Here is a 15,612-nt window from a genome sequence, read left to right as displayed (position 1 = left end):
AAAGTGTAAGTTACTCAAAGAAATGCGTTACACCCATCCTGCAACACCTTCACTGGCTCCCAATAAAGCAGCATATCTTCCTCAAGATCCTCCTCATCATTTACAAAGCTCTCAATAATCTGATAAATAAAATGTATTATTATTGTTGTTATTATTACTATTGGATTAGAATTGGGTGATAATGTTTTGCTACATGCTTTACAACCAGTCAAACCAAAAAAGGGAACAGTAAACTTAAACGTAGCAATAGAAAACTAGAAGAACTACTAAAAAACACAGTGAACTGAAAGAGTTAGTTTTATTAAAATACTTGTGTCCCCCCTACCTCTGAAATCAAAATCTCGTCCTAGATAGTAGGCCTATTGTGTGTTCTACATAGTGCGGGGGGAGTAGGTTACAGGTGCGGGAGGGGTAACTCAGGCATGAGCGGGACTCTCATGGCTTCAATTTAATGGTGTGTTGTGGACTGCGTGATTTCTCAGGTTGCTGTGGTTGATCAGTGCCTCCTGTGTTGAGGGTGGTTAAGACGGCGTGTCTTAACCTAGAGTCTAGCCCTGTGTGTAGTGGTTCTTCACTTAAATGAAGCGTGTGTTGGCTGTCCTGTATGACCGGTTACCCTTGTGGCCCTCTTCACCTCCATGAATTAGTATTTATATATAACATGTGATGATTTAATAAAGATTGCCCTTTTTCTATACCGTTGTGTGATTATTTAAAGGCTCTAACACTGGCAGTATTTTCCTGCTGAAGGACAAACCCACATTTACTACATTATTTTAAAGACGTGCATGGGATGTGCAAGTGAGTACAAGCCAAACGTTTCACATGTTTACTGTATATGGTCTTTGCAATTCTACAGCATTGTGCAAAAGAAAAATACACTACAGTCACTTATTTAGAACAAACATAAGAAACACCCTTTTTGTAGAGCTTCAATTCACAGTGGTTCCTCCAACATCTGGTTGCACCCTCCGACCAGCCTCAGCCATTGTGAGGCCGTGATTGACAACATGGTCCACAACTGTAGCCCTCATTTTATTAGGATTCTGCCTATTTGGCCTCTTCTCCCTCTTCCTCTGTTTTGTCCCCTTCCTCCCCGAATCATCAACTCTCTTCCATGATGCTGACCTTCCATTTCTGTGTCACAGAATTGTAGAAATGGTACAGACTATGTCCTGCTCGGTTCATAGACGCTTGCCAAGTGAGGGTTCATGGGATTCATCCCTGTGACTTTGAACAAGTGGCTTGTCATTGATCACAACTAATACTTCACACATCTCCTCGTGAGTGAAAGCTGAAGTTCACCTGAGAGTAACTGTTCAATTTAGGAGACATTTCCAGGAAAAAAATGATAAAGAAAGGTATAAATTCTGTATGTAATGACTCAAGCAATGAAATGAAGACTGTTAGTTTTATTGGGAATGACTATTCAGCATCCATAAGTATAGTTCATTTTGACTGACATAAAAGATAATCGTTTGTGAATTGATCTTAATGCCTTAATTAAACAAATCTGTAAGTCGCTTTGGACGAAAGCATCTGCTAAATGACCTAAATGAAAATGTAAATGAAAGAGAACAGAGAAAATGTCTGATTCATTGTTTAATCTTTACAGCACACTGACCCACCGAACATATTTGATATTTCTCAAAGTACAAAGTACCAACTTTTGTTGTGCAAAACAGTGAGAATGAAAAATGTGAATGTGTAAATTAACTAAAGTAGTGACATCTGTGCAAACAAAACTGGTCAAGTGTCTGCATTTAAGAAAAATAAAATAAAGTCAAATAAAATCATATGACTACAATTCAAAACAGATACCTAAAATGAACGGAAAAAAATGAAGGCTCAAAATATATTTTGTGATTACAGCACTTGGTATAAACATCAATTAAAAAATTGACTAAATACAAGTTACACCTTGGAGCTGCTCCAAAAAACATTCCTCCTTTTTGCGATCAGACACATCACTGCAAAAAAGATCATACGGGGCATCGTGCAGTCGTTAGCGTCAATGCGGTGCAGTGTTTGGCAACTTAAAAACGCCCGAATTATTTTAGAGAAACCTCTGTGCAGTTTGGTCACCACGGCCAGGAGGTTCCGGCATCTATACGAGGTCTGAAATCGAATTGAGATTGTGACCTAAAATCAGGAGAAAGAGTTTGGGGTTGACAGGAGGAGTTTCCATCCATGTCCGACACCCGAAACCCTCAATCGTCCCTTTAAAACTCGAACATTAAGAGCAGTGTAAATCACATCACTGCAGCTGAACCCAAGTAAAGAACGTCATCTGTCACAGTACTTTTACAGATAAAATCTGAGTGTAAACATAAAAACAGCATAATAAATAAAACTATAAAATCAAACTAAAATGTACAATTTTCTATTGATTTGGGTTGGAAATGTGATTTTGAGGGTTCACTGGAAGCGAGTGTCTGTTCGTGTCCCACCAGTACACTCTCGGTCTGCTGCTTTAGCTTCCAATCAGAGGCGTTGTCTCACTGTGGCTGATGTCCATCTTAGCTTTGCGGTAAATAAAGAACTGGACCGAGATCTGAACCACAGCGTTAAGGAAATCTACAGAAATCCAGGGAAATGTCTTTTTAATGCAGCTATAAACAAAAAATATGAAGGACATAAAGTGATGAAATGAATTGATAAAGTGACCCTAACATACATATAAATAAATACTTTACTGAGTACAAGACACCATTATATCTGCTGTACAAGGCTGGATTCCCAAATCGACCATGCTGGTCCAGAGTCCCCAAAGTCCCAGGTTCATTGCATGGCAGCTAAATTAATTGATTGCAAATGTGTTGCATATTCACAAATAAAGTTGCATTTATTCAAATGACCAAAAACGGAAACCCAGACAACTGGGGCCCTGGTATCATCATGATTATATCACTCTGAGTATCCGAGCGTTTAATGAGGCTGACATGTGTATACTCTGCTCGTGACCACTAACTAACTAACTCATAGTCTTCTAGCTGTAGCTTCATATTATACTATACTAATATTCCGGTATTTTTTAATAAACTGCGGGTGGCTGTGAAAGCAGAGCTGGACTATGAGCTGAAAATGTGTGATAACGATATTTAGGGAACCAAACAGATCACTCCCTGCTACTTCTGAGAGCTGGAGCCTTAAAAACTACAACACCCAGTCATCATCAGGTCACAGTCTCTGCCTCGTCTACATGTTCATTGAAAACAAAGCCTCTTTATACTTCAGTCCACCACTTTGGTGGAGTGCAAAGGGGCACATGGCCTTTAGGGGGCAATAGTGCAGCTTTTACAGCTTTCTGTGCTGGTGACAAGCTAATTTTCCTGTGAGTGCTTGGACCTTTGATACTATACAATGCATTTCCACAGGTGCAGTCATGAGACCTAAACCCATCTGTTGAAGTGTTCTGTTTCGGCTCAGCACATAAAATGTAGCATGTAAGACATGGGATTAACGAGAGCACAGAGGCCTGGCAAAGGCAGCCATGTTTTCATTTCTTTAAAGGATACAATGAGGTCTAGGGAGAGGGTGCCGAGGCTGCCGATGAGCCAGGGCAAGTGATGGAGCATGTAGCTTTTCTCGCCCTGGCCCTCATCAGGGTTCTTCAGCAGGACACTCAGCCCGTACGTGGTGTTACCCAGGATGACTAGCGCGAAGAGGAAGTAAGACACACCCTCTGTCGACTTCCTCTTGAACTGTGGAGAGAAATGAGAAGAAAACTTTTCTAAAGGAATATAGATGTTTTACATGGCCACCACATATTTTCCACGTGTGTGTGTGTGCTATGTCCAGATTCCTCCATGCTATGCTATCTGTGCTTTATATTCACTTGTGTTTCCGACTGCTCATCTTTCAATTACATTTAATTTGGTCGTTTTCTTGTTAATATCATTTTTTTAAACCCTATGCAGCATATACATATAAATATACAGCAAAACACATCTCATAATGCCTTGAAAGCTTTTTTCATCTATTATTTTTGTCATATCACATGCGACACACATTTTCATTTAATGTTAATATTTTACTCAATGCTTATTTTGCATATTACTCATCAGGTATCAGGTCGTTATCTACCTACCTATCTGTATTTTATTGTTTAGAACTTGTTGTGTTTTAAGTTGTTTCATCAACATTAGTGTATGATAAGAAAAAACATATCATTAGAAAATAGAAAATGTAACAATTATAATCTGAATGATTACAATAAACGGCAATGCTGATGTTTATTATGAGGATACTTATTCAAATTATCATCATTATCCATTTGTTATAAGTATCAGCATAAATATTAGTATCAGTTAACAGCTTCCACCTACAGTATGCAGCCTATATAGTATTATGTATGTAGTACTGAGAATCTACACCTTTGAAGGGAAACCTCTTTGTCATACTCACATTAGTGTACATCTGGGGAAGTCTGGAACAGAGGTAGAGGACTGACGACACTGAGCCGATGGAGAAACCAATAATCTCTTTAGGGGTAAAAGCCTGAAGTGACAGAGGCCGACACGACAACATTACACCAGCAAAAATTAAAGAAACAAGCAGAACTAATTAACCACCCTCAGGACACTAATTATACATATTAATATGACCCACCTTGACAGAATTAAGGTCAGAGGTTGAGAGCAAGGCGCGACTTCTGAACGCAGAAGGGATAACTTCTTGTTGGGTGCCTAACCCGGCGAGGTGGGTGAAGCTTGTGGTGAAGCCCAGGACACAGGCTACACCCACCACATGCAAAACCCTCCTGTCTGGGAAGGAGACAACACCTGAGCTCAGCATCAATACTGTGAAAGACATCTAGACACATTCCTCCAGACAAGGGTCACTGTGTCAGAGGTCGCCAGTAAGCAACGTATGGCATGTGATGATATCATGACAGGGTACAGTGATTAACCTCCTCCTCTGTCTGGTCTAGCGTTGGATCATTGTTCATCAGCACTGACATGAGAAGCTTGTCCATTGAGCAGCTACGTCAGATAAAACTGATCTTTGAAATATGCAGAGCCTTAGTAGTAGCTAAACCATTCAAGAACATAGCTACATTTTAGAGTTGGAGATAAAATATATGCTTGGGGTTTTCATTCAAATTCTATTCTAAGTTAACTAAGGCATTCATGTAGGACTGTGATGTAAATGTGCCATGATAATAAGGCTCTGAAACTCACACAGCACAAAAAAAAGAATGTTTCCTTTTTTGTACATGGAAATTGAGTAATGATAAAACAAATGAACACAAAAAGACACTCACTTTCCCCCATTCTGTTCCTCGTCTTGTAGTACAAGTACATGGCCAGCATCACCAGGTCAGCTATAACGTAATAAACGGCTGTATATGTCTGGATGACAAAGAGATGGACACATGTAGCTGGTCATTGAAAATACATTTTCTTCACACAAATTAAGTTATTAAAAGGGAATTAACTTGAAACATAGATTTATATAATTACTTGACACCATGAATGAATTAGTCAATTGAGAGGGGAAATGATCAATAAGAATAAAAATATTCAATGGATCTTCTAAGTCACTAATCAAGGTACAAACAATAATAAGCTGGTAATAGCAATGACAATCAATTGTATTTCTGGTTTCCGTGGGTTCTAATGATTATTGCTCTTGACCAAAGAGTTGATCAAAACAATGATTTATAGATTAATTGATAACAAAAGTAACTGATAGTTAATCTGTCATGGGAAACATCCTTCCACTGAGAAGATCATGATATCAACAGTCACCTGAAGTGGAAGCTGGTCCGCCAAGAAAGAGCCCACCAGATTGCAGGTGTCGCCTCCCAACCACAGCAGCAGGAACCAGATAGAGAGGGCGCTGTCCATATTCCCTGTTTTACAGGAGCTGTAGTACTGTCTGCAAGCAGAAACCACACACACAAGATTATTCATGATGTTATGATAAAAAGAGCACTTCCTCTGAGAGGCACTTACGGAAGGGAAGACACCATGAAGCAGAGGATGGACAGGAGGCCGAGGTAAATGCTGGCCATGTCCCTCGCATCCTGGGCACATTCCCCAAGACCCTCCCAAACCCATTTGGACCCATTAGGGCACAGGGAGGTGAAGTTTTCTCCCGTGGTCCATCCGAAGGCACCCCGCGTGAGGACTCCGTCTGCCATCATATTCTGCTTGAAAGTAAGGGCTCTGTAAATATTCAGTTTATTGAAACACACCATCGGTTTTCGTTGTACCGTTATATAGCCTACAAACAATGTTTACCCAGTGTTGCGAAAGAGCATGAAAAAACAAATATCCCCTAAATATGAAACTATTTAGCACCGTCGACAAAAACACTTAAGAGAACAGAACAACAATCGACCAAATACAGTTTAACACGGAGGTAATGACGTCAAAGGCTGTCGAGCGTTGAAAAAAACAATATCAAAACAGCCGATTTAGATCCACATTTTGCTGATACACTGATTAGATCAAGATAGTTACATAAAGTGGCGGTGTGTGTGGCTACATTTATACATGGGGTAACGCTAGAAAACACACAACTTACACTGAACATAATAGACACTGTAAACAACTTTAAGCCAAATTATTTCTGAGTCACTTAGCTTGCTAGTAACAACAACAACCACCTAATAATAGATAGTTGGAGCTCGCATGTGGCTTTTACGCCCAAAAGGTTTTCATTTACAAATTACTAGACTGGAAAATGAAAAAAAGCAAATGTTTCTTGCCTGTGTGGCCGCTGACATGCTGACGAAGTCCTTAGCGGAACAAAACCTCCCAAAGAATGGAGAAACAACACGGAAGCAGGCAATAAACAAGCTAGGTCTGTGTCCGTGAGCTGATTGGTCGTTAGGCCGAAACGTCACTGAAGGCATCAGAATTGGCACGTGACGAGAGGCTCTCTCTCCTCCTTCAAAATAAAAGTTTAATTTGGATCTGGCTCCAGGACTATATTTCCTATAATTGAATCCCTCGTCATGGGTTAGAAAAGTGCCATGATTTCAAGTAGTCTATAAAACATTTAACACACTGCATTTAAGAAGCATGAAAAGGAAGAATAGGGGCAAAACAAAAGCAATTACCTTTTTGCATTTCTGACGACATATTTAATACACTGCACATAATGGCCATCAGATATAACCTCAGTGTATATCTGGTCGAGATCGTTGTACACAATTGCGTATTAACGTTTATATAAGGCCGTGGAACAAGTCAACGGTATGCTTTCATGTTAATGTTACGTATCTGTAGAACTGGGGCAACTTAACGAGGCCAATTTGATTTGTCAAGTGCTCACACATTTCACATACTCTCATCACATATCTACAAGCCTTGTTAAATTGGATTATTTCGCCCCACATGGCGATTCAGTCATTAGTCCTGAGCCGTCATTAACCAGGAGGCCTCCGACATTCTTGAACTACCTGTGCATTTTAGTATCTAGCCGTGAAAAATAATACACCTATAATACCAGCTCCATGTGGGGTGAATATTGGGTAAAGCGGGCTTGTATGCAAATCATCTCACTCGGTTAACTGGGGAGGTTACTATCAGTGTCACGGCGCTTCTCTTTTGTTACACGCAGAGATGATGAGATGGCTAATGATCTTATCTCAAAACAAAAGAAGTTCCTTTTTAAGCCATAATGCCTTGAAGATAACAAATGGTCGAGAGAAAACGTCCTACCTGGAAGAGACGATTAACTCCGGTGTCAGACTTTGAGGAGAAACGATTCCTCCAGCTGTCATCATTTCTGAGGTGGCGCAAAAATGTGTCAGCAGACGCACTGAATCTGTCAGACTGCTGACTCAGCAGCCCACCACGCCGAGGTCAGCTCGTGCGCGTTATGTTCAGGTTTGCGGACAAATCACGTTTCCTCTGCCGTCACGTGCTTCTCGTAAACCGACTTTATGTGTCAAAGTGCTCGTGACAACATAAAGAGGGGAGTGAAACTGTCAAAACGGACTAATTAACGAAGCTCAATAAGCCATGGCAGCTTTTCTAAGACAATTTAAATTGTTTTAAACCTTACATGCTGTTTGGGTCAAATTTGACAAAATAAATACCCTAAATGTCCATTTTTAGGCTGAAATTTGATGACTTTTCCTAAGGTGACCCTAAACACATATATTTGACTTGTAGGCCTATCTGCTGAAATGGATTTTAGATCCACGAGTGTGGGTCATAACTAGGGAAATGGTGGTTAAAGGTAATCTTGAAACTGTATCATGTCTGTGTATTATTTATGGGACAGTGGTGACAGAGTTCAATGGAGACCATGACAATGTCACTTGATCTGTCTGTATTCCAACCATATTTCAATTCAATGTTATTTACAGTGTCATATCACAAGAAAGTTTATCTCAGGACTCTTTACTCATCGAGCAGGACGAGAACACGTTAATGATTTTCAAAGTCAGTGTCCGAATATGCCCAGATTCCCACAGAGACAGCACCTGCTGGTCTTTGAAGGGTCATGGGGAATCTTGAAACAGTGAAAGATTAAAACAGCATAGGATTGATCATATATGGTGCACATAAGGACCAGAAGTCATACAGAGGTCAGAGGTGCCCTTACACAGACACCGGATAGGCACCTGCAAGCACAAACAACTGCAATGTAACAAAATAATCTAAAAATAAACATTTTTTAATCCATTTTATTCTGAGCTAACTGACATCAAAACAGAGGTCAAAAGAGCGGTTAGGGGGGGTCATACGCTTATAAAGGTAGCTGAGCTGCCTTTCAGTAACTGAGGTTATGTCAGCAAGACTTACTGCCACCCGCTCTGATTCCAACAAGGGGGAGAGGGGGGTCTTTTCTTCTAAGTTTGCTTTCACACATGACACCAGTTGTCTCATATATGCAAAAGAACAAGAATGTCGTCCTTATGAGCACATTATATAAGGCTGCAGAGGTCAGCGCTCGGGGGGACAGAAAACCAGCCCTCCTCCTTGACTACGATGCCAACAGAGGAGGAGTGGACTTCCTTGACAGGTAACAGGCACATACCACTGCAAGAGGAGAACCACCCGCTGGCCTCTCGCCATATTCCACAATATCATTGACATATCGGCCTTCGATGCCTTGGTCATATGAGCTGAATCATAGCGGGCACGCAAGAGGAACTGGAGGGGGTTCTTTTTGGAGGAGCGGGGAAAAGGCCCTTGTGATTCCTTACATGCAAAAACAACACCACATTCCCTGCACAACAGCTACAGCAGCACTGGGAAGGGCAGGCAGCGACCTGAGCCTGTCACTGATCAACAACTCACAAGAAGCCAACACAGGGACAAAAGGACATGATATAGCATGATAGATGTTTTTCTGTTTTTTCTCCCTGCTCTGTGAAACATAAAGGAATTAATCATTCATGTATTAATGTCAGACAGGCTATTTGTTCATTCTAAATATTTATGTAGTTCAACATTTGGTATAGACACTTATGAGGGAATCATACTGTTGAGGTAAAAACTTGAACAGTATGTAAGGGTTAAGATAATGTGATATACTATACATGTAAACTTGCCTTGCCTAATGGTACCATACATGTTTTTCCTAATGTGTTTTTGACAATATGGATGAAATGGGGGACAATTTCTGTAAAGAAATGTAGCCGTTACATTTTTAAGCAGCACCATCCACCTCCATTTGTATTACACGGGAGGCAATGTCATTTGGGTGAACTGCTTCTTCAAGAGCTCTCCGGCAACCCCAAACCTACTCCACACCACACATTTTCTTTGATATATTTCAAGAACAGATTTTTATTGATGACGCACCCAAACATCTATACCTTAGGAATACCTTCAGTGGGCTAGATTCTCTTATTTACACAATGCTTCCACAAAGTCATACAAATACTTGGTTTCATGTCAAAGTATAGATATAATACATTAAGAACTGGGCACGGGGGTTCAAATGTTTTATAAAGCAACTGTCACAACAAATCTACAAATGAAAATGCTTGATAGAAAAGAAAGGAGCAATCATCAACTTAACTACTGCAAAACAAGTCCTACTTCAAAACTGTACAAGCGAGTTCTTGAGTGTCCATGGAACAAGGAGGGAATGCAGCTCTTCTATGTTTCTGTCCTTCAGAGTTCTGATAAAGGCAGATGTCTAATGTAGTTGACAGTATCAAGGCAAAGGATGAGACAGTCCAAGCAGTTTGTACAGTGAATCTTGTCCTTCTTGTCTGCTGCCTCAAAGGAGAAGTGTGGGAGGCGAGGAAGACAGTTTTTCACTTCTCTTGTTTCTTTTGTGACTGGTTCTCACTTGATGTGGAACACTTTCTCCTCTGTTTTTAAACGTTTGCGTCTGGGCTGCATGAAGTCGTCCTCAGACTCGTCTGTGTCGCCATCCTCCTCCTTTTCCTTCGTGTCCGGCACCTCGCCGTCAGGTGTTTCTGGTGTTTCGGGGAAGCTCTGCCCGGGGAACATCTCTTGCAACTTCTCCTCAAAGTACAGGCTTACTGCCTTGCCAGATATCGCCATCTCTGATCCCACCTGTCGGAGGAAGAGGAGGAGAGGGAGGAAGGAAGAGGGGGTGGGAAAGGAAGAGGGTGAAGAGTGATATGGAGGCAGCAGGTGGTGAGAGTACAATTGAGCAGGAGAAATTAATGGGTTGAAGTAGGGAAGAGGGAGAGGAGAATGAGGAGACAAATTAGATCTGGTTAAGACTCCTGGTGGTTGGGTGGCCCCGGCTCAACGTTACTGTACAGAGCAGAGATATCCTGCCGCCCAGTCCCACTGTGGCTCCATGAAGCATTTCCACAACTGAGTGTTAAGTGTCAGAAATGTAATGAGGCTGGTTTCAGATACTTCCTTACACTTTAAGGATCAATGAATCAATGACTAGGGCAAAAATAAGCATCTGTATTTTTAAAAGGTCATTAAATACTCATTAGGACATCCATCCATCGTCTACAGCTTAACTCGTTAGGACATGAACATTTAAAATACTTTAAAAAACAAAAACAATCCTGTCGATAGAAGAATGCCTTTCCAACAGCCGTCAATGTCCCTGGTTTCTCAACAGACAGCACACCAACAACCAACTTAAAACATAAACAATACATTTAAGAGTGTGTTCACACCAGGACTGCTACGAGATGAGATTTCCTACATTCATAGCTCAGGAGTTTCACGGTAGAACCTGCCCTTGAATAGAGATCCAAGATTTTGTTTGCTTGGTCATATACCTTGACTCAACTGGAACTAAATATCTCCCAAATAAAATCTGCTAAAATGAGCCTGAAAACAAAGAGTTTACTTGTATGAAGAGAAAGACATCACAGCCAGTCTGAGAACTCTGAGAAGTCTGAAACGGTTCTCATGTGCAGCGGTTTGCTTAAAAATAGTATGAACCCCATGAGAGGGCAAGCAAAGCATGATTTGTTTTGGGCCTCTCACACAAGTCATCTTCGGTGCACATGATGGACACTTTCAAACATGCATTTTTACCCTCATATCCATGCATATATATTTATACTTTCACATTTAGGAGTCATTTATCACCCCCTGACAATCTTGTATTTGCTGAGCTCCAGTTTTTTCACCTTGCTGCAGTAAAGTACGAGTGCTTACAGGTTCAACAGAGTATAAAACTTTCAATGACACTGCAGCAAGGCAGCGTTGAAGTCACTCTTTAATGTATTGTGTAGATACATATATGTATACTGTATAAACATACTGTATATATATATATATATATATATATATATATATATATATATATATATATATATATATATATATATAAATATACTCTCACATAACCAGTCCTTCTTAGCTTACGATCATATATTCTCTGGCTTCCTCCCACAGTCCAAAACATGCTGGTTAGGTTAACTGATGACCTCAGCCCGTAGGTGTAAATGTGAAAGGTGGCCTGTCTCCATGTTTCAGCCCTGTGATCTGTCCCTGGTGCTCTCTGGGTACACCTAATGTCAGTGGGGATCCCCGTTTTCATTACTCCAAGAGCAAAAAATGGCATCCTAAAATATGAGTGCAGACCGTGTTATGGACAAGGATTGTGATGTGTGTTTTAAAATGTTTTAACAGGGTAATTAGTCCGTCTAAGTTCACTGTGAAAGAGAAGGTGTATGGTTGTATATTTTCAGTTTTGGTGCAGCAATATTTCCTTCACTGGCATATTGTGAGCCGAGGAAAAAAATCACCTTTCTTGGTCGATATAGCATGCACTGGGAAATGAACTACATTTACCATCAACGCTGATTTGATATCCACGTAAAACGTGTCAAAGTTTCCCTTTAAAGACCCTGTAACCATCACACTCTTCTTACCACCACTCATCAAAAATGAAATGGAAATGTAATCCATTTTTCAGCCTTTTTATGCATCATTTCTATAGTTTCAGACTGCAAGGCCAAGTCTGCTGCTCATGATTCTTCTATGCTAAGATGAAGGGCAAAAACATTTCTTGGAGCATCAGTGGGAGGAGACAGGACATCTGTTCTCTATTTGAAACGGCTTACCTGCGTATTAATCTGTTTCTCCTCATCATAAACCTGGATTATTCGAGACATCTAAAAAGGGGCAATAACATTACAACAAACAGTGAAGCAGCAGGGGGGAGAAAAGAGTTCACAGCACAGGCAGGTTAAATAATAACAGATCAAAAATCTGTTTACGGCCTACTGTGCTCAAGCGTAAAAGGATTGCATCACCATGTTGTTGCTGCAAAAATCAACAGTAGTCTGCCTACAGGTCTTCTCAGGTCCATTTAGTCACATAGGCTACAGGAAACTACAGTGAACATGTGATAATTTTAGTGTATCTCCATTTTATTAATCTATCTAGTTATACCACCATCTCTACGGTCATACATACAATGCACTTCTGTTTTTTAAGACACATTTCCTGTTTTATCAAATGTCAGTTCCGTCTTTGATGTTTCTTCCCTATTTATGTGTAAACGCATTATTTATGGTTCTATATGTTGATAGTATGTCAACAATCATATCTTTACAACTGATCTTATTATAGAAATCAATCTGTCATAGATTATGTAACTCTGGCTGACAGAAAATAGTTCATTCGTGAAGAAAGTATTCTCTGGGAATGCTATAAACATCAATGGCTTCAATTAACCACTGTTTTAAGTAATGCTGCTCTCCAAAGGGCTCCACAATAGCCTTTGAAAAATATTATATAACAGAAAGAACTCATAGCTGTTCCAAATGTCTGAAGAAATACCTGTTTTTGTTATTAAAAGAGAAACCGATTCTTCAGCAATAAGAACTGTTAACCAAATCTTAAAGCCCTCGGCTCTGGTAGATATAACTCTGAAAAGACCATCAGTTCACCTGAACATGTGTTGCCATGGGTGGTCACCTATGTTACCTCAATAGTCACACAAGTAATTAATGACAAACTGATTACGTTAGAAATTAAGTCTTGTAATTAATTTACAGCGACGATGTTCTCCTGCAAAAGTCATGCAAACTTAAATGCGACAACATGTAACGAGCATGACCCACATCATCCTCAAGAGAGAACCCCGCTTACTGTAGATTTTGTGTACATAATAATATATGTATAGTGAGGTTGTCCTGCAGGTCAGAGCTTTTAAGATCAAAAATAGAGTATTGTCTTGGTGTAGTCTGGATTTTGGTTCCAGACACTTCTAGATAAAATAGAAGCTCCCTCTTTGGGTTGGAAGGTGTAATACATGATAATATACACAGTATGCTTTATAGTAGATCCCTCTAAGTTGAAATATCAGGATTGTAATACATACAGGGTTTAGGAGATCAAAGCAATGAAACGGATACTCACAACAAATAAATCAATACGCAATTAACACATCCAGTATACATTCATGTAAATCTCTTCCACACAGAAAAGTATGAAATAACCACAGTGACCCATTAAAAAACAAACTTGTGATTTCTCATTGTGATGCAGACAGTGTTAACAGGGTTTAGACTGAAGGGAGCACAGTGACACCTCAGCCAGTGTTAGTAGGTGTACAGAGCTGTATGCACATTGCAGGTTGTAAGCACCCCGTCCCACTTCCTCTAAAAATGTCACGCTGGGTCTTCACAAAAGGTTAGGCTAATATATAGAGGTGATATATGATACCCAATCTCCAGTATTTTTGTGAGAGAAAATGGTCAAATGATTCAATCCAAGCTATTTAATGAGTTGGTGTCAATTTAAACATCAACTCATATCAGTCTAACCCTTGTACATACACACGCACACACACGCACCAAGTAGATGTCATTCTCCAAAGCAGGCTCAAGACTCATGCTGCTCACCTCATTGTAATTTGCACAGTTTGTGAAGACCAGACGCATATCGGACACAAACTCCTGGATGGACTGGTAGTGCTGGGAGCTCCGTAACTGCAGCCTCCTCTTGACTTTCTTCAAGTCCATGGGCTGCTTGATAATCTTGTAGTAGTTTGGCACCTGGTTGAACAAAAGGATGTTGAAAAGTTTCTATTTGTCTTGAACATGAGTGGCGGAGGACAACGTGGCTTGCAACGTGACAAACAAAGTAGTTCTAAGATACCAAAGGGAATTAAAACAAGAGATATGTTTTGCACTGCAGAATCGGCCGTTTAAATAGTCACATCCCAACATTATCCGACAAGCAGTCCTGATGGAGTAGACTTGCCCATTAACAGAAAAACGTGCCAATTTTCAACCGAGGTATACAGCCTCTACCTAGGTTAGGTATATAGTGTGGAAAAGGCCTGCAGTTCTTACTGATGTTGTCCGTTGTGCAAAATAGTTCCTCTATGTCTCAATTGGTGTACGGAAAAACTACAGAATGCTACTTCAGCTTAAGGTTACTCAAAAACATCCTTGTTTTCGTTACTTATGCTACGTTTCCAAAGGCAAAAATGGCATCCCAAAATATGAGGGCAGAGGATGTTATGGACGAGGATTGTGACGTGTGTTTTACAATGTTTTAACAGGGCAATTAAATTGGTCTAAATTCGCTGTGAGAGACAGATAAGGTGTACAGTGTTTGTTAAGTTTAGGTGCAGGAATATTTCCTTCACTGACATATTGTGAGTTTATATTGTTTATTTATCAAATGTAACAAATTTGCCATTTGTGCGCAATGCATGTAGGGAAATATAGCATGCACTGGGAAATGTATTTCTTCAGTGAACTACATTTACAGGAAAACAGAAGAAAGAAAGGGAACTGGACAGAAGATACAGGATCTGGGCCACTAGGTAGTGTATCTGGCTAAACAGTGAGTGTGTGTGTGTGTGTGTGTGTGAGGCAGAGCTACTTACAGAGCTAGGAACAGGTTCCCTGAAGCCCACGCTAAGCTCATGACAGAAGACGTGCAGCAGGAGGCGTTCACATTTCTGCAGAGAGCGAAAGATACAGTATTAGCTGCCTTGTACTGATCATGACGAGGTCTTTGAAGGTTTGTTGGCTGTACTGACCCGTTGGTCCTCAGGACTGAGGCCCTGCTCTCCTTTGACCTTCTTGCTGTCGTCACAGTACTCTATCTCGGGCGTTGTTACGCTCCGGCAAAACGTGCAAAGAAAGTCACCCCTAAGACACAAAAATCACACAGGAGAGTTAATTTTACTATTACCTTCCATCTGCATTGTCAATTAACTCCA

At 40.4% G+C, this 15,612-nt stretch overlaps 2 protein-coding genes across 9 annotated transcripts in view; both read right to left on the bottom strand.

Moving 5' to 3' along the window:
- Positions 1-1,589: 1,589 nt before the first annotated feature.
- slc66a1 (solute carrier family 66 member 1) lies at positions 1,590-7,693 on the bottom strand. Of its 3 annotated transcripts, none has more exons than XM_084014821.1 (8): positions 7,677-7,693; positions 5,961-6,157; positions 5,754-5,883; positions 5,267-5,354; positions 4,612-4,766; positions 4,408-4,500; positions 3,519-3,704; positions 1,590-2,554 (listed from the first exon to the last, which is right to left on the bottom strand). In XM_084014821.1, the coding sequence occupies exons 2-8, from the start codon at positions 6,149-6,151 to the stop codon at positions 2,474-2,476; spliced, it is 924 nt and encodes a 307-aa protein (XP_083870947.1). In that variant the 5' UTR covers positions 6,152-6,157; positions 7,677-7,693; the 3' UTR covers positions 1,590-2,473. The 3 variants fall into 3 exon arrangements, with proteins under 3 accessions (XP_083870947.1, XP_083870946.1, XP_083870945.1); XM_084014820.1 differs by lacking the exon at positions 7,677-7,693 and adding an exon at positions 6,719-6,854 and having other exon boundaries at positions 5,961-6,154; XM_084014819.1 differs by lacking the exon at positions 7,677-7,693 and adding an exon at positions 6,719-6,827.
- Positions 7,694-9,903: 2,210 nt separating this feature from the next.
- trim33 (tripartite motif containing 33) overlaps positions 9,904-15,612 on the bottom strand; it is a 29,509-nt gene continuing 23,800 nt past the window's right edge. For 5 of the 6 annotated variants that reach the window (XM_084014825.1, XM_084014830.1, XM_084014826.1 and 2 more), the window contains 5 exons: positions 15,430-15,541; positions 15,274-15,348; positions 14,279-14,431; positions 12,491-12,541; positions 9,904-10,499 (listed from right to left, as the gene is read on the bottom strand). In XM_084014825.1, the coding sequence (XP_083870951.1) occupies positions 10,266-10,499; positions 12,491-12,541; positions 14,279-14,431; positions 15,274-15,348; positions 15,430-15,541 (625 nt within the window). In that variant the 3' untranslated portion in view covers positions 9,904-10,265. The remainder of the gene's footprint in view (positions 10,500-12,490; positions 12,542-14,278; positions 14,432-15,273; positions 15,349-15,429; positions 15,542-15,612) is intronic. The other variant, XM_084014829.1, reaches the window with a different exon arrangement.

The sequence above is a fragment of the Eutrigla gurnardus genome (assembly GCF_963514095.1).
Source record: "Eutrigla gurnardus genome assembly, chromosome: 8".
NCBI classification, from domain to species: Eukaryota; Metazoa; Chordata; class Actinopteri; order Perciformes; family Triglidae; genus Eutrigla; species Eutrigla gurnardus.
The sequence above is the reverse complement of the archived record's forward strand: the minus strand, read 5'-3'. Positions and strand labels throughout refer to the sequence as shown.